Source organism: Artemia sp. Qi Xiang Cuo, chromosome 9 (genome assembly GCF_049724085.1).
Source record: "Artemia sp. Qi Xiang Cuo chromosome 9, ASM4972408v1, whole genome shotgun sequence".
NCBI lineage: Eukaryota > Metazoa > Arthropoda > Branchiopoda > Anostraca > Artemiidae > Artemia > Artemia sp. Qi Xiang Cuo.
This window is the reverse complement of record NC_142802.1, coordinates 62,793,622-62,817,338: the sequence shown is the minus strand read 5'-3', so window position 1 is coordinate 62,817,338 and position 23,717 is coordinate 62,793,622. Positions and strand designations below refer to the sequence as shown.

General features: G+C 34.4%; 1 protein-coding gene across 1 annotated transcript in view; it reads right to left on the bottom strand.

The window, feature by feature from the left end:
* The window catches only part of LOC148948913 (glutamate-gated chloride channel-like), a 129,691-nt gene that overhangs the window by 31,049 nt on the left and 74,925 nt on the right, over positions 1-23,717 (bottom strand). Inside the window, exon 3 of the mRNA XM_089095051.1 lies at positions 3,497-3,627. Within this exon, the coding sequence (XP_088951177.1) occupies positions 3,497-3,627 (131 nt within the window). The remainder of the gene's footprint in view (positions 1-3,496; positions 3,628-23,717) is intronic.

Genomic DNA, 23,717 nt, shown 5'->3' with positions numbered 1-23,717 from the left:
TTCTGTGCAATAATGTGGAATTTGGTAACATGTTAACTTTACTTTATAGAAGTTTAAACGAAATAATTTCAAATTTTTTATAGAAACTGCATTAGTTTAAATGAAAAGTAGTAAATGCCATTTAATTTTGATTTTGTAATTCAGCCTTTTTTATAGAAACTGCAGTTTTACGAGCTCTTTTCGTACCATAGTCAATTCTATCGCATATGCTGAATGCAATTACAAACCGGTTTTTCTCAGATCTTACAAATCAAAATTCTTTAGTGGGGATTGGAGATAAACATGTTAACTTAACTTTATAGAAGTTTAAAAGAAATAATTTCAAATTTTTTATAGAAACTGCATTAGTTTAAATGAAAAGTAGTAAATGCCATTTAATTTTGATTTTGTAATTCAGCCTTTTTTATAGAAACTGCAGTTTTACGAGCTCTTTTCGTACCATAGTCAATTCTATCGCATATGCTGAATGCAATTACAAACCGGTTTTTCTCAGATCTTACAGATAAAAATTCTTTAGTGGGGATTGGAGATAAACATGTTAACTTAACCTTATAGAAGTTTAAAAGAAATAATTTAAAATTTTTTATAGAAACTGCATTAGTTTAAATTAAAAGTAGTAAATGCAATTTAATTTTGATTAAAGCTCTTTTAAAATATACAAAAACTACTTATTTAACACAAAAAATTCGTTTTTAATGACCACCATGTAAAGAAAAACCACACGGAATCCGGCAACAGAGTCTCTCAAACCCCTTAAAGCTCTTTTAAAAGATACAAAAAGTACTTATTTAACATAAAAAATTTCGTTTTTAATGACCACCAAGTAAAGAAAATCCACAAGGAATCAGGCAACAGAGTCTCTCGATCACCTTAAAGCTCTTTTAAAATATAAAAAAAATACTAATTTAACACAAAAATTTCATTTTTAATTACCACCAATTAAAGAAAAACTACCCGGAATCCGGCAACTGAGTCTCTCAATCCCCGTAAAGCTCTTTTAAAAGATACAATAACTACTTATTTACAACAAAAATTTCGTTTTTAATGAACACCAAGCAAAGACAAACCACACGTAATCAGGCAACTGATTCTCTCAAACCCCGTAAATCTCTTTTAAAAGATACAATAACTACTTATTGAAAACAAAAATTTCGTTTTTAATGACCACCAAGTAAAGAAAAACCACACGGAATCAGGCAACTGAGTCTCTCAAACCCCGTAAAGCTCTTTTAAAAGATTCAAGAACTACTTATTTACCACAAAAATTTCGTTTTTAATGAACACCAAGTAAAGAAAAACAACACGGAATCCGGCAACTGAGTCTCTCAAACCCCGTAAAGCTCTTTTAAAAGAGACAAAAACTACTTATTTAACACAAAAATTTCCTTTTTTAATGACCACCAAGTAAACAAAAACCACACGGAATCAGGCAACTGAGTCTCTCAAACCCCTTAAAGCTCTTTTAAAAGATACAAAAACTTCTTATTTAACACAAAAATTTCTTTTTTAATGACCACCAAGTAAAGAAAAACCACACGGAATTAGGCAACTGAGTCTCTCAAACCCCGTGAAGCTCTTTTAAAAGATACAAAAACTACTTATTTAACACAAAAATTTCGTTTTTAATGACCACCAAGTAAAGAAAAACCACACGGAATTAGGCAACTGAGTCTCTCAAACCCCGTAAAGCTCTTTTAAAATATACCAAAACTACTTATTTAAAAATAAAATTTATTTTTTAATGACAACATAGTAAATTAAAACAAAACGGATTACGGCATCTGAGTATATCAAACCCAGACAAGATCTTTTAATATAATAAAAAAATACTTAATTAAAACAAAAATTTCGTTTTTAATGACCACCAAGTAAAGAAAAACCACAAGGAATCAGGCAACTGAGTCTCTCAAACCCCTTAAAGCTATTTTAAAAGATACAAAAACTACTTATTTAACACAAAAATTTCATTTTTAATGACCACCAAGTAAAGAAAAACCACACGGAATAAGGCAACTGAGTTTCTCAAACCCTTTAAAGCTCTTTTAAAAGATACAGCAAATGACAACCAATTACAGAAAAACTACACGGAATCAGGCAACTGAGTCTCTCAAACCCCTTAAAGCTCTTTTAAAAGATACAAAAACTACTTATTTAACACAAAAATTTCATTTTTAATGACCACTAAGTAAAGAAAAACCACACGGAATCCAGCAACTGAGTCTCTCAATCCCCGTAAAGCTCTTTTAAAAGATACAAAAATTACTTATTTAACACAAAAATTTCGTTTTTAATGACCACCAAGTAAAGAAAAATCACACGGAATCAGGCAACTGAGTCTCTCAAACCCCTTAAAGCTCTTTTAAAAGATACAAAAACTACTTATTTAACACAAAAATTTCATTTTTAATGACCACCAAGTAAAGAAAAGCCACACGGAATCAGGCAACTGAGTCTCTCAATCCCCGTAAAGCTCTTTTAAAACTGTGACAAGCTAAACCACGACAAAGCTCTACTCTCGTGGAACTCAATCCCCATTTAACTCAACCCCCGTGCAACTGAACCCCCCATGTAACTGAACCCCTGTATAACCGAAACCCCCGTGCAACTGTATCCCCTTTAACTGAACCCTCGTGCAACTCAACTCCCTCAAAACACTTTTCAGCCATTTCTTGTTGATTTTTTTTATGTCTAAACTATTTAAAATTGACAACACTGTGCAAATCATCACTTGTGTATTATACAGACCACATCGGCGAGGTAAAGCTAGGTCAAGTCACAATGTCATTCTATCGTTACTTTTCAATTAAGCTATTGAATACCTTCTACCAATGTCTCTTGTAGGCGTCAAATCTATTAAGTATCTGAGCATATTCTTTGTATTGTTGATGCAAGCATCCCATTCTTTAATTACCCTTGAGGCATTCTTAACCATCGCAATACCTTTACGCAAATACCTTTTCGCAAAAAATTCGCAAATCTCGTAAACTAAAGAAGTAATTACCCTTTTCAAAAACATTAGTCCTTCTATTAATGAACCCATGAAACGAAACCAGTCTGATAGCATCACTCTATGTCGCTCCTAGTTCCAAAAATGGAATGTATGTATCGTTCGTATTAATAGGTTTAAAAACCCATTAGCCAAGTTAAAAAAAAAAAACCTACTAATCAACTTACAGATGAATGACCACGGATTTAACCTAAAAAAAACTTGTATATCATGAACTAGAAATCTACGTCAGAAAAACTTGTCCTTAAATTGCGCAAATCTCTTGGCAAAGGTGTAATGACCTCTAGAATAGAATACCTACCAGAAAAACCTGTTTGGTACGGAGGGGCCATAGAAGTATAAGGCTATGTGAGAGGATACTCACTCTCTTTGAAAGGGTGTAATGCCCCTGTAGAATAGAATTACCTACCAGAAAAACCGGAAGGAACATAAAGTTGTAGAAGTATAACTTAGATTACTACTTTTGTGGTATGTAGATTTGTAGCTTACCTGTACCGTTCATTCCTGATGGTCTAATACGCCTATCATAAGTCTTAGATCCCAAAATTTGATCCAAAATTTGTTTTTCTATTTCTCGAAAGTTTGTTTTCCTTTCGGCTCCTTCGTGTTGTGGAATTACACTGAAAAACAAAATTTATAAAAGTACTTTCCAAATAGAAAGCCCGTTGTTTGCTCATCATTGTGCTAACATCTTACATCTTTTCTATATCATTAAAGTTCTCTCATCATTGTTCTATATGGCAGAAAATTGGTGTTCTTTGCACTTTTTTGTGACATCAGTGAGCTGTAAGACCTTAGAACAATGATGAACTAAAGAATGGTAATATTTGCAGAATGATGTAAGATCTTAGAAGCAACATCTTAGTGCTAACGAACGGGGTTAAAGTTACAATTTTTGTTAGTAAAACTATGGAACAATCATTAACTGCTGCAGCATGAAAAATCAAATGACAAATGATGAAAAGATTTTGCTTTATTATAGTAGAGAGGGGTCATGAGGTCCGAACAGGACCACGTGGTTTATGGTTTTCTCAGTGAGAATGAAAAAACAGGAATTTTCTCACTTGAAAAACCATGAATTTTGTCACATTTATGGTTGTTTTCATGGATGGTTATGGATGATTTATGGTTTTTGTCAGTGAGAATTTGAAAAAACAGGAATTTTGTCACATTTATGTCTGTTTTTATGGTTTTTGTCAGTGAGAATTTGAAAAACAGGAACTTTCTCACATTTTTGTATGTTTTTAAGGTTTTTGTCAGTGAGAATTTGAAAAAACAGGAACTTTCTCACTGAGAAAACCATAAACCACGTGGTGCTGTCACGAGTCAGAACACCTGTGCTGTCGACCTCAATTCACCTATCGTGAATCAATAATTCCCCTTAGAAACAACAAATTAATTTCCCCCTTTTCTTGACAGATCAATCAATCAATGACATCATCTGTCAGACTTTAAAAATTTTCGCCTAGAAACATTTCTCCAGGAATAGATCCAAATCATTAATGTCTTTTCCTCGGGAACAGTTCTACTGGTCGAACTCCAAAGGATATTAATAACCAAAGGCCATGGAAACAATTAGGCAAGAAACATCTTAGCGATGAATTGTTTTAGCGCGCGAAAAGGTTTCATATTAATTTGAAATGCGTTAGCGCAGAGATGCCAATAACAAAGGAACACGCTGAATTTACGTTTAGGGATTATTTGGGCGAAACCGTTTTAGACAGGTTATGGAACTATTTCGGCGAAACAGATAGAGACATTTTAAAAGAAGATTTTTGAAGAGATTTTAGAAGAGAATTTAATGGTGAAACTCTGTGGTCGTTATAATACACAAGTTTCATTTGAACAGTGTTGTGAGGTCCTCTAACCCAACCCCAAAGGGTTCCAATCCTCCTACCCCAACCCCGAAGGAAGCCCCCGGTCCTCAAAGCCCCCCAAACTCCCAAAGGGACACCGGCGCCCCCAAAGGCCCACCCAGACCCCCAAAGGCCATCCCCAGGCCCCAAATGTCCCCCAGGCTCCCAACTGTCCCCCCGGACACTCAAAGGCCCCCCAAGCTCCCAAAGGGCCACCGGCGCCCCAAAGGCCCACCTAGACCCCCAAATGCCATCCCCGTTCGTTACGGAAGCCCCATCCTTCCTTCCCCCACTGTTTACAACCTTAAGTCTGTTTTCGATAAATTCCGTATCTTATCTAAGAGCGACTGTCAACTTTCTGTCATTTCCCTTAATGTACTGTTCGCTATGGCTTGACTTACATATTTATTGCAACGATTTAATTATCTGATAATTACTGACCCCCCTTTAAAGTACATCCGGCTTTGATAAATATACAAGAATTTGGATAGCGGCTTAACCAAAGGTTTCTCTGAGAAGGCTAGTTTCGCGTGAAAAGAGAGATTATTGTTAATTAACCTTGTGTGCTTACAGGCTTTGCGTAATTCTATGTGGTATGGAAGCATGGAAATGAGTTATTTCCAAAATTAATGCCTAACAATATTTTTAGGACATTGGTGAAAGGGGGGGGTTTGACAATGCCTCAAGTCTAACACCTCCATTGTAAGGTGAAAACAAACTGTTTCTTCGCGTGAAAAGTAAGGGGAGTGAGTTTAAGAAAAAGATACATTGCTTTATTATGCGTAAATTGAATAGCATTTTTACCATATCTTTCGGTGGGGGAGGGGATATTTGTCCATGTCTTTTCTCCGGGATTATGTACATCGGGTGTTTTTCCGTGGGCTTTTGTTCTGGGGGTGTGATATATATACAAACTAGGACGGCATTTGAATGGATCAGTCAGTCGTAATTATCAGATTCAAAAGGACGCGATATCTTTCGGTGGGGGGAGGGGATATTTTTCCATGTCTTTTCTCAGGGATATTTTCCTTGGGGGTTATTTTCCGTGGGGCGTTTTTTCTGGGGGTGTGATAAATATACAACCTAGGCCGGCTTTGGAACGGCTCAGTGAGGCGTAATTCACAGATACAAAAGGATGCGATAACTTGCGGGGGGGGGAGGGGATATTTTTCCATGTCTTTTCTCAGGGATATTTTCCGTGGGGGTTATTTTCCGTGGGCTGTTTTTTCTTGGTGTGTGATAAATACCAGCTATCGTAAAAGGATATGGAAAGATAAAAAATACCGTTAATACTTTAAATGCATCAAACAAGGCGTGCACAATGCAGATTAAAACCAGAAAAGAACAGAAACGCCTAAAAATAAGAAACTAGGCCGATTTATATAGGCAGGCTTTTGAAGGGCTCAGTGAGCCGCTCTCAAGAAGAAGTCTGACCAAATAGTCACATAGTCACATAATTCACATAAATCACATAATAGTCACATCTAGTCACATAATTAGGGTTGCCAACCGATGAAAAGAAATTACTAGATTTTAGTGATTCTTAGGTTGATTTAGTGATTTTCTTCAGTAATCTAGTGATTTATGTGCTGATTTAATAATTTTGTGTTCAGGCATTATAAAGAAAGTCACTAGAAATAGTGATAAATCACTTGGGGTGGCAACCCTACATATAATATCATTTGACAATGAGTAATGTTCATATGTAGGAACGATGTATGTGACACCATTTGCAGAATAAAGCACCAGACCCGTTACCCTTCCTAATTCATATAGAGTCAAAACAGCCTGAACTGACACATATACCGAAGGAGCGTCAAACTATTAAAACATAATTTGGTACTTGTCGGTTAAACGGAACGCATTCAAGAATAACGCTGTGAAAGATCTAAAAAAATCGGTTCCTGGATCGGATATGACTTGCTTATTTTGAGTGAAAAAACTACGATGCATGAATTCACATTTATCTATTTGTCACATATGGATCCCCTAATTTGCGCAAGGATATTTTAAAATAACTTTCAATCTTACAAAGCCTTGCCAATATTTTAGTGATGGAGAGACATTCCTGAATAAGAATTAACGGTTCTCGAATTTATTTGTACTGTTTCCCAGAGAATACGCTTGGAAACAGAACAGACATTAGATTAAAAATAATCTAGGCTCATTTGCAGTCATAGACAACCTGTACGGGGAGTAGGCGAAACGACTTATGGCGCCTAACAATAGGGTTTTATGGGGCATTATGTAAATACCCGGCGCCCGGACGGCGCCGAGGGGGCCGGGGTGGGCTGTGGGGGCAAGGTTCGGCAAGTGCGGGGGGGATGCGCCACGGGTCAGGGAAGTGTCACAGGGATGCGCCACGGGTCAGGGAAGTGCCACAGGGATGCGCCACGGGCCCGAGAAGCATCGCGGGAAGCGATGCGGGGCCCGAGAAGCGTCACAGGGATGCGCTGTGGCTCCGAAAAGCGCCGAAAAAAAAAATTTAGGGGGGAAGGAGTTAGCACTTTTAATAGTGACAAAATAGAAATGAAAAGATAATTGTTTCTTACTTCAGTGTCTAACCATTTCTCTTCGAAATTTAGCGATTTTAGCAATAACAATTTTCCTAAATTTAGGGGAGGGGCGTGAATCCATGATTTTTGTCGGGGAGGGGGTTAGCACTTTTAATAGTGACAAAATAGAAATGAAATTTAATTTAAACACTTTTTTTTCAGATATAATAATGTTTGGTGTGATTAACACAGAATATATTGGTCTGAAATATTCCGCAACTGGCATTATATTCGAAGCAGCTTTCTTACTCCTAGACAATCAACGACGTGAAATTCATTGCTATAAATGGAACATCAGATACAATATGTATAAGTACGAGAAAAACAGATGGAGTCCAACACTAAATTTTATAAATCGAAATGGCTTTTACGCTAAAACCATACGACCACATAATGAAAATGGCTATGAAATAAAACATGTACAAGAGGAAATTCAGGAGATATGAAGTTTTTTCGGTGTGCAAGCTGTATATGTTAAGGGAAACGTACCAACTGATAAACTCTTACTAGAAAAATGTGATAAAAACATAGCATTATTCAATTTAGAAGACTTCAAATGTGAGAAATACCTTCATTCAGTCCATGACCCAGTAGATGAAGTTAGATATTTCGCTAAATGGATACCGGAAAAGATACCTGACATGGAAAAATGCATCAGATATCCATAGTCCTAAACTTGCTCCTCCTCATATCAAATGGATTAAGCTTCTTTTTTTTAAATATGTCATTATTTTTTTTCAAATGTTTTAAATATGTTTAAGCAATAAATATCTTAAGCCTCAACCGTTTTTATTCTTTAGAATAGTCCATCTCCACGAAAATTATACTTTCAGATTCAACATGCCAGGGAACACACTTTCAAGTTCAGCATGTTGGAGAACCCTAAATAGTAAACCATAAAAAGGTAAGTTAACTCTAAAAGGTTAAAGAATTTTTCTGAAATTATCTTAAGCCTGAAACGTTTTTATTCTTTAGAATAGTCCATCGCCACGAAAATTAGACTTTAAGATTCAACATGCCAGGGAACACACTTTCAAGTTCATCATGTTGGAGAACCATAAATAGTCACCCCTAAAAAGGTAAGTTAACCCTAAAAGGTTAAAGAATTTTTCTGAAATTATCTTAAGCCTGAGACGTTTTTATTCTTTATAATATTCCATCGCCACAAAAATTAGACTTTCAAATTAAACATGCCAGGGAACACACTTTTAAGTTCAACATGTTGGAGAACCCTAAATAGTCATCCATAAAAAGGTAAGTTAACCCTAAAAGGTTAAAGAATTTTTCTGAAATTACACTTTCAGATCCACTATGTCAGGGAACACACTTTCAGGTTCAGCATGTAGGAGAACCCTAAATTCTCATCCCTAAAAAGGTAAGTTAACCCTAAATGGTTAAAGAATTTATCTATTTATGTAGGGTTTCAACTAGCTATGGCTAAGTTTGTTAAAGACAAACTATTTTCTTGCGAAAACACGCAAAATCAGAAAAAATGTTCAATGTTCCTTTAGTACCTACGGAATTAGGATTAAATGAAGATATTTATGCGCAGTTTCAACTAGATATGGCTACGTTTGCTAAAGACAAGCTATTTTCTTGCGAAAACACACAAAATCAGAATAAATGTTCAATGTTCCTTTAGTACCTACTCAATTAGGCTGAAATGAAGATATTTATGCAGAGTTTCAACTAGCTATGGCTAAGTTTTCTAAAGACAAGCTATTTTATGGCGACAAAACAAAAAATCCGAAAAAAATGTTCAATGGTACTTTATTACCTACGCAATTAGATTGAAATTATGATATTTATGTAGAGTTTCAACTAGCTATGGATAAGTTTGATAAAGACAAACTATTTTTCTTGCGAAACACACACAAAATCCTAAAAAATGTTCAATGTTCCTTTTGTACATATGCATTTAGACTAAAAATGAAGATATCTATGCAGAGTTTCAACTATCTATGGCTAAGTTTGCTAAAGACAAGCTATTTTCTTGTGAAAACACACAAAATCAGAAAAAATGTTCGATGTTCCTTTAGTATCCTCACAATTAGACTAAAAATGAAGATATTTATGCAGAGTTTCAACTAGCTATGGCTAAGTTTGCTAAAGACAAGCTATTTTCTTGCGAAAACACACAAAATCAGAAAAAATTTTCAATGCTCCTTTAGTACTTACACAATTAGGCTAAAAATCAATATATTTATGAACAGTTTCAAATAGATATGGCTTAGTTTGCTAAAGACAAGCTATTTTCTTGAGAAAACACACAAAATCAGAAAAAATGTTCAATTTTCCTTTAGTACCTACACAATTAGGCTAAAAATGAAGTTATTTATGCAGAGTTTCAACTAGCTATGGCTAAGTTTGCTAAAGACAAGCTATTTTCTTGCGAAAACACACAAAATCAGAAAAAATGTTCAATATTCCCTTAGTACCTACTCAATTAAACTAAAAATGAAGATATTTATGCAGAGTTTCAACTAGCTATGGCTAAGTTTGATAAAGACAAGCTATTTTCTTCCGAAAAAACACAAAATCAGAAAAAATTGTTCAATATTCCTTTAGTACCCTTCACAATTAGACTAAAAATGAAGTTATTTATGCAGAGTTTCAACTAGCTATGGCTAAATTTGATAAAGACAAGCTATTTTCTTGTGAAAACACACAAAATCAGAAAAAATGTTCAATGTTCCTTTAGTACCTACGCAATTAGACTAAAAATGACGATATCTATGAAGAGTTTCAACTATCTATGGCTATTTTTGCTAAAGAAAATCTATTTTCTTGTGAAAACCCACAAAATAAGAAAAATGTTAAATGTTCCTTTAGTACCTACGAAATTAGACTAAAAATGAAGATATTTATACAGAGTTTCAACTAGCTATGGCTAAGTTTGCTAAAGACAAGCTATTTTCTTGCGAAAACACACAAAATCAGAAAAAATGTTCAATGTTCCTTTAGTACCTACACAATTAGGCTTAAATGAAGTTATTTATGCAGAGTTTAAACTAGCTATGGCTAAGTTTGCTAAAGACAAGCTATTTTCTTGCGAAAACACACAAAATCAGAAAAAACATTCAATGTTCCTTTAGTACCTACGCACTTAGACTAAAAATGAAGATATATATGCAGAGTTTCAACTATCTATGGCTAAGTTTGCTAAAGACAAGCTATTTTCTTGCGAAAACACACAAAATCAGAAAAAATGTTCAATGTTCCTTTAGTACCCTCACAATTAGACTAAAAATGAAGATATTAATGCAGAGTTTCAACTAGCTATGGCTAAGTTTGCTAAAGACAAGCTATTTTCTTCCGAAAACACACAAAATCACAAAAAATGTTCAATGTTCCTTTAGTACCCTCACAATTAGACTAAAAATGAAGATATTTATGCAGAGTTTCAACTAGCTATGGCTAAGTTTGCTAAAGACAAGCTATATTCTTGAGAAAAAAAACACAAAATCAAAAACGCAATTAGACTAAAAATGAAGATATCTATGCAGAGTTTCAACTATCTATGGCTAAGTTTGCTAAAGACAAGCTATTTTCTTGCGAAAACACACAAAATCAGAAAAAATATTCAATGTTCCTTTAGTACCCTCACAATTAGACTAAAAATTAAGATATTTATGCAGAGTTTCAACTAGCTATGGCCAAGTTTGCTAAAGACAAGCTATTTTCTTGCGAAAACACACAAAATCAAAAAAAATGTTCAATATTCCTCTATTACCAAGACAATTAATCTAAAATTTAACTTATATATGCAGAGTTTTAACTAGCTATGGCTAAGTTTGCTAAAGACAATCTATTTTCTTGCGAAAACACACAAAATCAGAAAAAATGTTCAATTTTTCTTTAGTACCTACGCAATTAGGCTGAAATGAAGATATTTATGCAGAGTTTCAACTATCTATGACTAAGTTTGCTAAAGACAAGCTATTTTCTTGCGAAAACACACAAACTCAGAAAAAATGTTCAATGTTCCTTTAGTAACTACTCAATTAGGCTTAAATGAAGATTTTTATGCAGAGTTTCAACTAGCTATGGCTAAGTTTGCTAAAGACAAGCTATTTTCTTGCGAAAACACACAAAATCAGAAAAAAATGTTCAATGTTCCTCTAGTACCTATGCAATTAGGCTGAAATGAAGATATTTATGCAGAGTTTCAACTAGCTATGGCTAAGTTTGCTAAAGACAAGCTATTTTCTTGCGAAAACACACAAAATCATAAATAATATTGTTAGGTTAGATTAGGTTAGATTAGGTTAGGTTAGCCTACGTACACGCACAGAGAGGTTAGGTTAGGTTAGATTAAGTTAGGTTAAGTTAGGTTAGTTTAAGATAGGTCAGGTTAAGTTAGGATAGGTGAGATTATGTTAGGTTTGGCTGAGTTAGGTTAGGCTAGGTTAGCCTACGTACGTGCGCGTACGTAGGCTAACCTAGCCTAGCCCAACCCAGCCTAACCTAACTTAATCTAACCTATCCTAACTTAACCTAACCTAACTTAATCTAACCTAACCTAACTTAACCTAACCTAACTTAATCCAACCTAACCTACCCTATATGCGCGCGGACGTAGGCTAACCTAACCTAATCTAACTTAACCTAACCTACCCATATTTTTTCTGATTTTGTGTGTTTTCGCAAGAAAATAGCTTGTCTTTAGCAAACTTAGCCATAGCTAGTTGAAACTCTGCATAAATAACTTCATTTAAGCCTAATTGCATAGGTACTAGAGGAACATTGAACATTTTTTTCTGATTTTGTGTGTTTTCGCAAGAAAATAGCTTGTCTTTAGCAAACTTAGCCATAGCTAGTTGAAACTCTGCATAAATATCTTCATTTAAGCCTAATTGCGTAGGTAATAAAGGAACATTGAAAATTTTTTGTGATTTTGTGTGTTTTAGCAAGAAAATAGATTGTCTTTAGCAAACTTAGCCATAGATAGTTGAAACTCTGCATAAATATCTTCATTTCAGACAAAATTAGTATGTACAAAATGAACAAAGAAAAATTTTTCTGATTTTGTTTGTTTTCGAAAGAAAATAGCTAGTCTTTAGAAAACATAGCCATAGCTAGTTGAAACTGTGCATATATAACTTCATTTTTAGACTAATTGTGTAGGTACTAGAGGAACATTGAACATTTTTTTTTATTTTGTGTGTTTTCGCAAGAAAATAGCTTGTCTTTAGCAAACTTGGCCATAGCTGGTTGAAACTCTGCATACATATCTTCATTTTTAGTCTATTTGAGAGGGTACTAAAGGAACATTGAACATTTTTTCTGATTTTGTGTGTTTTCGCAAGAAAATAGCTTGTCTTTAGCAAACTTAGCCATAGCTAGTTGAAACTCTGCATAGATATCTTCATTTTTAGTATAATTGTGAGGGTACTAAAGGAACATTGAACATTTTTTTTGATTTTGTGTGTTTTCGCAAGAAAATAGTTTGTCTTTAGCAAACTTAGCCATAGATAGTTGAAACTCTGAATAGATATCTTAATTTTTAGCCTAATTGATTATGTACTAAAGGAACATAGAACATTTTTTTTTCTGATTTTGTGTTTTTTCGCAAGAAAATAGATTGTCTTTAGCAAACTTAGACATAGCTAGTTGAAACTCTGCATAAATATCTTCATTTAAGCCTAATTGTGTAGGTACTAAAGGAACATTGAACATTTTTTCTGATTTTGTGTGTTTTCGCAAGAAAATAGCTTGTCTTTAGCAAACTTAGCCATAGCTAGTTGAAACTCTGTATAAATATCTTCATTTTTAGTCTCATTGAGTAGGTACTAAAGGAACATTGAACATTTTTCTGATTTTGTTTGTTTTCACATGAAAATAGCTTATCTTTAGAAAACATAGCCATAGCTAGTTGAAACTCTGCATAGATATCTTCATTTTTAGTCTAATTGAGTAGGTACTAAAGGAACATTGAACATTTTTTCTGATTTTGTGTGTTTTCACAAGAAAATAGCTTGTCTTTATCAAACTTAGCCATAGCTAGTTCAAACTCTGCATAAATATCTTCATTTTTAGTCTCATTGTGAGGGTACTAAAGGAATATTGAACATTTTTTTCTGATTTTGTGTTTTTTCACAAGAAAATAGCTTGTCTTTATCAAACTTAACCATAGTTAGTTGAAACTGTGCATAAATACATTTATTTGTAGCTCAGTTGAATTGGTACTACATGAACATTTAACTTTTTTCTGTGTTTGTTTGTTTTCTCTATAAAATAGATGGTATTTATAAAACTTATCCCTAGATAGTTGAAACTGTGAATAAATATCTTCATTTTTAGCCTATTTGCGTTGTTAATAAAGTAACATTTAAAATTTTTTCTGATTTTGTGTGTTTTCGCAAGAAAATAGCTTGTCTTTAGCAAACTTAGCCATAGCTAGTTGAAACTCTGCATAAAGAACTTCATTTTTAGCCTAATTGCGTAGGTACTAAAGGAACATTGAACATTTTTTCTGATTTTGTGTGTTTTCGCAAGAAAATAGCTTGTCTTTAGCAAACTTAGCCATAGCTAGTTGAAACTCTGCATAAATATCTTCATTTTTAGTCTAATTGTGAGGGTACTACAGGAACATTGAACATTTTTTCTGATTTTGTGTTTTTTCACAAGAAAATAGCTTGTCTTTAGCAAACTTAGCCATAGATAGTTGAAAGTCTGCATAGATATCTTCATTTTTAGTCTAATTGCGTAGGTACTAAAGGAACATTGAACATTTTGTCTGATTTTGTGTGTTTTCACAAGAAAATAGCTTGTCTTTATCAAACTTAGCCATAGCTAGTTGAAACTCTGCATAAATATCTTCATTTCAGTCTTATTGCGTAGGTACTAAAGGAACATTGAACATTTTTTAATGATTTTGTTTGTTTTCGAAAGAAAATAGCTTGTGTTTAGAAAACTTAGCCATAGATAGTTTAAAATCTGAATAAATATCTTCATTTAAGCCTAATTGCGTAGGTACTAAAGGAACATTGAACATTTATTCTTATTTTGTGTGTTTTCACAAGAAAATAGCTTGTCTTTAGCAAACGTAGCCATAGATAGTTGAAACTGCGCATAAATATCTTCATTTAAGCCTAATTCCGTAGGTACTAAAGGAAAATTGAACATTTTTTCTGATTTTGTGTGTTTTCGCAAGAAAATAGTTTGTCTTTAACAAATTTAGCCATATCTAGTTGAAACTCTACATAAATAGAGAAATTCTTTAACCATTTAGGGTTAACTTACCTTTTTAGGGATGAGCATTTAGGGTTTTCCTACATGCTGAACCTGAAAGTGTGTTCCCTGACATACTGGATCTGAAAGTGTAATTTCAGAAAAATTCTTTAACCTTTTAGGGTTAACTTACCTTTTTATGGATGACTATTTAGGGTTCTACAACATGTTGAACTTAAAAGTGTGTTCCCTGGATTTTTGAATTTGAAAGTATAATTTTCGTGGCTATGTAATATTCTAAAGAATAAAAACGTCTCAGGCTTAAGATAATTTCAGAAAAATTCTTTAACCTTTTAGGGTTAACTTACCTTTTTAGGGGTGACTATTTATGGTTCTCCAACATGTTGAACTTGAAAGTGTGTTCCCTGGCATGTTGAATGTGAAAGTCTAATTTTCGTGGCTATGGACTATTCTAAAGAATAAAAACGTCTCAGGCTTAAGATAATTTCAGAACAAATATTTAACCTTTTAGAGTTAACTTACCTATTTATGGTTTACTATTTAGGGTTCTCCAACATGCTGAACTTGAAAGTGTTTTCCCTGGCATGTTGAATCTGAGAGTATAATTTTCTTGGAGAAGGACTATTCTAAATAATAAAAACGGTTGAGTCTTAAGATATTTATTTCTTAAACATATTTAAAACATTTGAGAAAAAAGAATGACATATTTAAAAAAAAATAAGCTTAATCCATTTGATATGAGGATGAGCAAGTTTTGGGCTTTGTATATCTGATGCATTTTTCCATGTCAGGTATCTTTTCCGGTATCCATTTAGCGAAATATCTAACTTCATCTTCTGGGTCATGGACTGAATGCAGGTATTTCTCACATTTGAAGTCTTCTAAATTGAATAATGCTATGTTTTTATCACATTTTTCTAGTAAGAGTTTATCAGTTGGCACGTTTCCCTTAACATAATCAGATTGCACACCGAAAAAACTGCATATTTCCTGAATTTCCTCTTGTACATGTTTTATTTCATAGCCATTTTCAATATGTTGTCGTATGGTTTTAGCGTAAAAGCCATTTCGATTTATAAAATTTAGTGTTGGACTCCATCTGTTTTTCTTGTACTCATACATATTGTATCTGATGTTCCATTTATAGCAATGAATTTCACGTCGTTGATTGTCTAGGAGTAAGAAAGCTGCTTCGAATATAATGCCAGTTGCGGAATATTTCAGACCAATATATTATGTGTCAATAACACCAAACATTATTATATCTGAAAAAAAAAGTGTTTAAATTAAATTTCATTTCTATTTTGTCACTATTAAAAGTGCTAACCCCCTCCCCAACAAAAATCATGGATTCACGCCCCCTCCCTAAATTTAGGAAAATTGTTATAGCTAAAATCGCTAAATTTCGAAGAGAAATGGTTAGACACTGAAGTAAGAAACAATTATCTTTTCATTTCTATTTTGTCACTATTAAAAGTGCTAACTCCCCCCCCGAAATTATTTTTTTTCGGAAATTTTCGGAGCCACAGTGCATCCCTGGGACACTTCTCGGGCCCCCGCAATACGGCCTGTGATGCGGCTTGGGACCGTGGCACATCTTTTTGGCACTTCCCAGACCCGGGGTGCCACTCTGTAGTACTTCTCTGAACCGGGGTGCACCTCCCTGATACGGCTCGCAACTAGCCCCCACCGCAGTTCCCCGACCCCTCAGCACCTTACAGGAGCTGGGTATTTACCGAAATCCCAAAAAAACCGTATTGTTAGGCGCCATAAGTCGTTTCGCCTACTCCCCGTACAGGTTGTCTATGACTCCAAATGAGCCTAGATTATTTTTAATCTCATGTCTGTTCTGTTTCCAAGCGTATTCTCTGGGAAACAGTACAATTAAATTCGAGAACCGTTAATTCTTATTCAGGAATGTCTCTCCATCACTAAAATATTGGCAAGGCTTTGTAAGATTGAAAGTTATTTTAAAATATCCTTGCGCAAATTAGGGGATCCATATGTGACAAATAGATAAATGTGAATTCATGCATCGTAGTTTTTTCACTCAAAATAAGCAAGTCATATCCGATCCAGGAACCGATTTTTTTTAGATCTTTCACAGCGTTATTCTTGAATGCGTTCCGTTTAACCGACAAGTACCAAATTATGTTTTAATAGTTTGACGCTCCTTCGGTATATGTGTCAGTTCAGGCTGTTTTGACTCTATATGAATTAGGAAGGGTAACGGGTCTGGTGCTTTATTCTGCAAATGGTGTCACATACATCGTGCCTACATATGAACATTACTCATTGTCAAATGATATTATATGTAGGGTTGCCACCCCAAGTGATTTATCACTATTTCTAGTGACTTTCTTTATAATGCCTGAACACAAAATTATTAAATCAGCACATAAATCACTAGATTACTGAAGAAAATCACTATATCAACCTAAGAATCACTAAAATCTAGTAATTTCTTTTCATCGGTTGGCAACCCTAATTATGTGACTAGATGTGACTATTATGTGATTTATGTGAATTATGTGACTATGTGACTATTTGGTCGGACTTCTTCTTGAGAGCGGCTCACTGAGCCCTTCAAAAGCCTGCCTATATAAATCGGCCTAATTTCTTATTTTTAGGCGTTTCTGTTCTTTTCTGGTTTTAATCTGCATTGTGCACGCCTTGTTTGATGCATTTAAAGTATTAACGGTATTTTTTATCTTTCCATATCCTTTTACGATAGCTGGTATTTATCACACACCCAGAAAAAACAGCCCACGGAAAATAACCCCCACGGAAAATATCCCTGAGAAAAGACATGGGAAAATATCCCCGCCCCCCACCGAAAGATATCGCGTCCTTTTGAATCTGAGAATTACGACTCACTGAGCCGTTCAAAAGCCGGCCTAGTTTGTATATTTATCACACCCCCACAAAAAAACGGCCCACGGAAAATAACCCAATGGAAAATATCCCTCAGAAAAGACAATGAAAAAAATCCCCGCCCCCCCCCGCAATATATCTCGTCCGTTTTAATATTTGAATTAGTACACACTGAGCCGTTCAAAAGCCGGCCTAGTTTGTATATTTATCACACACCCAGAAAAACAGCCCACGGAAAAACACCCGAGGAAAATAATCCCGGAGAAAAGACATGGAAAAATATTCCCTCCCCCCACCGACCGATATGCTAAAAATGCTCTTCAATTTATGCATAATAAAGCAATGTATCTTGTTCTTAAACCCACTCCCCTTACTTTTCACGCGAAGAAACAGTTTGTTTTCACCTTACAATGGAGGTTTTAGACTTGAGGCCTTGTCAAACCCCCCCCCCTTTCACCAATATCCTAAAAATATTGTTAGGCATTAATTTTGGAAATAACTGATTTCAATGCTTCCATCCCACATAGAATTACGCAAAGCCTGTAAGCACACACGGTTAATTAACAATAATCTCTTTTTTCACGCGAAACTAACCTTCTCAGAGAAACCTTTGGTTAAGCCGCTATCCAAATTCTTGTATATTTAACAAAGCCGGATGTACTTTAAAGGGGTGTCAGTAATTATCAGATAATTAAATCGTTGCGAGAAATCTGTAAGTCAAGCCATAGCAAACTGTATCTTAAGGGAATGACAGAAAGTTTACAATTGCTTTTAGATAAGATACGGAATTTATCGAAAACAGAATTAAGGTCGTAAACAGTGGGGGAAGGAAGGATGGGGTTTACGTAACGACCGGGGATGGCATTTGGGGGTCTGGGTGGGCCTTTGGGGCGCCGGTGGCCCTTTGGGAGCTTGGGGGGCCTTTGAGTGTCCGGGGGGACAGTTGGGAGCCTGGGGGACATTTGGGGCCTGGGGATGGCCTTTGGGGGTCTGGGTGGGCCCTTGGGGGCGCCGGTGGCCCTTTGGGAGTTTGGGGGGCTTTGAGGACCGTGGGCTTCCTTCGGGGTTGGGGTAGGAGGATTGGAACCCTTTGGGGTTGGGTTAGAGGACCTCACAACACTGTTCAAATGAAACTTGTGTATTATAACGACCACAGAGTTTCACCATTAAATTCTCTTCTAAAATCTCTTCAAAAATCTTCTTTTAAAATGTCTCTATCTGTTTCGCCGAAATAGTTCCATAACCTGTCTAAAACGGTTTCGCCCAAATAATCCCTAAACGTAAATTCAGCGTGTTCCTTTGTTATTGGCATCTCTGCGCTAACGCATTTCAAATTAATATGAAACCTTTTCGCGCGCTAAAACAATTCATCGCTAAGATGTTTCTTGCCTAATTGTTTCCATGGCCTTTGGTTATTAATATCCTTTGGAGTTCGACCAGTAGAACTGTTCCCGAGGCAAAGACATTAATGATTTGGATCTATTCCTGGAGAAATGTTTCTAGGCGAAAATTTTTAAAGTCTGACAGATGATGTCATTGATTGATTGATCTGTCAAGAAAAGGGGGAAATTAATTTGTTGTTTCTAAGGGGAATTATTGATTCACGATAGGTGAATTGAGGTCGACAGCACAGGTGTTCTGACTCATGACAGCACCACGTGGTTTATTGTTTTCTCAGTGAGAAAGTTCCTTTTTTTTCAAATTCTAACTGACAAAAACCATAAAAACATACAAAAATGTGAGAAAGTTCCTGTTTTTCAAATTCTCACTGACAAAAACCATAAAAACAGACATAAATGTGACAAAATTCCTGTTTTTTCAAATTCTCACTGACAAAAACCATAAATCATCCATAACCATCCATGAAAACAACCATAAATGTGACAAAATTCATGGTTTTTCAAGTGAGAAAATTCCTGTTTTTTCATTCTCACTGAGAAAACCATAAACCACGTGGTCCTGTTCGGACCTCATGACCCCTCTCTACTTATTATGCATTTCAGGTTCAAAGGCTAACTGGCAAGAAATTCCGTTTTTTAAAGTTTCGGTTATTATTGGGCCGAGTCACTCCTTACTTACAGATCGCTACCACGAACTGTTTGAAAAAAACGAAAAGATATAAAAAAAAATTCATAAAAAAGACTACGTCAATAAAAAACAAACAGCAATTAATTTTAAAAACTCCTTTCACAAAGCAAGTTTTTCAAAGAAAATTAAAGAGCTCCATTAAGCCAAAAATGAGTAGAAATAAAGTCAAATAACCTTCCAAGCGTAAAACTACCCAAAATCACTATCAATAAATAAATGATACATCAAAACGAACAGAAATTGCTACAGGGAAAATTTTCCGGTGAAGAAATTTTCTGGGAGAGTTTTCCAGGATAAGTAATACAGAGCGCGGGGAGAGGGTTTTATGGCATGACTTGAAATATGGTCAGAAATAAAATGTAAAAAAAATAATATTTTTTGATTAAAATGAGTGACATTTAAACTTAAAACGGACAAAAATTGTTACGCATATGTGGGGGGCTTCTTCTTCCTCAACCCTCGCTCTTTACGTTAAAGTTTGAAAATTCTGCAACAATTCTTTACTGACGACTATTAAAGCACATGGGCTTTTGAATTTGAATGAGAATTATTTTTAAAGAACTTTAAGACTTTAGCAGAAAGAGCAAGAGCTAAGGAATGGGCATTCCCCCTCATTTATGGAATAATTTTTTCTCGTTTGCAGTTTAAAGGTTGCTCCTTACTTTCATTTGATTTTTTTTATTTAGCTGAGTAAAGAATGAAGGAAAGTCCTATATATCCCCCAAAGTTGACACAAATCAGGAAACAATGTTTTGCTTTGCAGCTCTCCTTTAGTAATCAATCTTGTTAGAGAAAGGGAAAACTGCCAAACATGAGCACAAAGAGAACAATGCTTGACCGACAAACAAAACAAAATTATATCACCTATTTTTCCTCTTTAGGAAAAATTACATTATAAAGAAAAAGCTTTTATTTTCTTCACTTTTCCAGGTTCGTATAAACAGTCTAAAAATATAGAACTTATATGAACTGGGTAACCCAACCTGTACTGGGATTATGGGAGACAGACTTAGAAAAAAACTGTTTTCTCAATTTAAAGAAATTCGAAAATTTCCTGGAATCTAGCACCATTGAAAGGTTAAATGTTTGACAAAGCCGACTTTATAGTTGCCTTGACGGCAGGGGGTCGAAAGATAAGGTAATTGAAAAAAAAAAATTTTATTCAAAACTTTTCGCAGAATTTAAAGCACCAACTTAGTGTTTTCCATTAAAAGCAATACAAGCTGCATACAAGCTGCATTTTAAAAAATATAGTAGGATTAAAACTAAGTTAAGCAAACGCAACAAAAGAAGAAGCGATTTTTGCAGCTGTCCACTGCTGGATGTTATTCTGAGGCATATTAAAATAACCGTAGGCCTATGTAAAAATAAGAGCACATTACGCTATCGTGTCTAAAAGCTTGAACCTGACAAAATTATTAGTAAGATAAGTACTGCCTATGCTGGCTTCATGTCCAAACTGCATGGCATTACCTAAATGTTGGGCCTCTATGACTCCAACTTGGCCTCTTACGCAAGTCCTGGACAGTGGTGGATCAGAAGAAGAAGAATCAGACTAAAGACTATCCCCAGAGTTGCATTTACTTAAGGTTCTCTGTGCAACAGCGAAGCAGGGGGGGGGGGTAAAAGAGGTTCGAAACCTCCCGCACCTCAATTCTCGCACAGAGAAGTGTAAATTTTAGCTTATATTAAAGAAAAAGTAGAAAAAAAGAATGTAACGGGTATTCCCAAAAAGCTGATCAGAGGACCCTGGCCCCTGAATTTCTTTCAGGGGGTTAACTATTCTGAAGCTTAAAACCCATTGAAAAGTCTTTGCTACCCCTCCTCTGAGGATCTTGGCAGTGAAAGTATTTTGATAGTGAATTTAGTGTTTTGCATTAACAGCAATACAAGCTGCATTAAAAAAAATATAGTTAATAGAATAAAAAAAATAGAAAAATAGAAAAATAGAAAAAAATATATAATAAAACTAAGTTAAGCAAACGCAACAAAAGAAGAAGGGATTTTTTTTAAGTAGAACGAGTTAAGTAAAAACCTTCATACATGAAAACAATAATTGTGAAAAACCAGTTCCGTCTGAAGTGAAAATCTAAAGTTAATTAAGAAGATGGAACTATTTGAAAAGATTAAAAACCAGAAAATAACTTCATAAGAAATCTGAACACTTAAACTGAAAGTAAGATAAATATGTGTTAAAAATTATACATGTGGTAAAAAATGATAGATTTCTAATGGAAAAGTATTAAAAGAGGGGAAGGGTAGACGGGCTACAAATAAATGTAAAAAGCATTAATAACAGTAAGATAAAGACGTAGGTAATAATTGTGAAAGACAATACAACAATAGTGTAAAACAGATCAGAGAAAAAATCAACAAAGAGAAAACACAAATTAAGAAAAATTTGTCAAATATTGAACTTAAATGAAGCAAACAAAAGGTAAACTTTAATCATAAAGTAACATGAAGTAACAGAAAACATAAAGTAAAATAAAAGTAAGTACGATAATATACGGTTTAAAACGAGAACAAATAGACAGGACCACTAACTTTCTAATTTCTGGATTTAGTTGGGTTACGGAGTTCCGTGAAAAATATCTTATAATTAGAATAAAATGAAAATACAATCACAGGTAATATACAGATATATACAAGGAGAATTTTTAACGATAAAGAGTTTCTTAATAAACGGTTGAATATTATCTTATCATTTTTCTCATTTTATCCGCACTTAAAATCTACACTGATTTGATACAAAAATTTGCATAAAAGGAAATCATGCCCACGAGAAATTGGTGCCTGCCTTCTTGAGTGAAGTTTTCCAGTGGAAAGTCAATGGCTAGAAGAAACTGACGGAGCAACTTCAGATAACTTTCTTCAATATAGGATACAAAACTCCAGAGGCTAAAGTGTCAAAGTAGAAGAAATTACTTGTAACACAAGGAGCTACATCCATCCATTAGAAAGTAAACTTCTCCGAAAAGATGATTAGTTCTACCGATAAATTAGTCAAATTTGTCATCCAATTCTTAGAATTACTTATCTCTATTCAAACCACAATTGCGGTCTTTAGGGCGTCTTTATAATATAAAATATACGATTCTATTAGAGTAAAGGAAAAAACCAAACCTATTAGAAAAGAATAATATTCCAAAGCAAGTACTGAAAACCAATTTGGTTCCCGACCAATTTCGGACCATCCCCACCTAAACATTTCTAAAATCCTAGTGCCCCCTCTCATGGTATTTAAATTTTTTATGCAGAATTTTACATGCATTCGCCTGAAAAAAGCTTAAAAGGTCATTAAGTTGGCCTCTGAAAAAGCTTCCAAAGAATAAGTCACCCATGAAAGTTGAAAAAAATGAAAAAAATAGCTAAATAAATCAAGTTTCCAAATTATATAATAGAGATCTTAAATACAGAAATATGAAAATATTTAAAGGAGATTTGTTCTGAATACTTTGATCGTTTTCCATAATTTAACTACAATAAAGAAAAAAAAAAAAAAAAAAAAAAAAAAACAGCGCCTCGGCTCGTCTTAAAATGTCTGTCAGTGATATCCTGATGCGCCATGTCTTCGACAGAGAAAATATATATTATTAATTATTACTATATAATTCTAAATTATTATAATAAAATATATAATTTTAAATTATTATGTATATGAAAGGGGCTGCCCCCTCTCAAGGCCCTAATCTTTACGCTAAAGTTTTTTATCGTCTTAAAAAGTAGAGTTGTGAGAAAGAGTCAAACTTTAGCGTAAAGAGCGAGGGGCTGAGGAGGGGACAGCCCCTTTTATATACGGAATAATTTATGTTCGTTTTAAGTTTTAATGTCATTCCTTACTTTCAATTATTAAACTTGTTTTTTTTATTTAATTTCTGAACGTTTTTAAATTAATGCAGATTTTGAATTTGGCTCAACGTACATGAATAATTAAAACGAAATTTGCATATTAATTTCACATTTTTTTAACTAATAATAACCTTATAATAACATAAGTTGGATTTTTGTTCCAGTTGTTTAAGAATGACTCCTGAAGTACAAAGGCTGTTTAATTAGAATAATAACTTCTTTTAAAAGTTAAAAAAATTTAGCGTAAGAGCGAGCTATTGAGGAGGGCCAACCCCCCTCAAATACGTAATG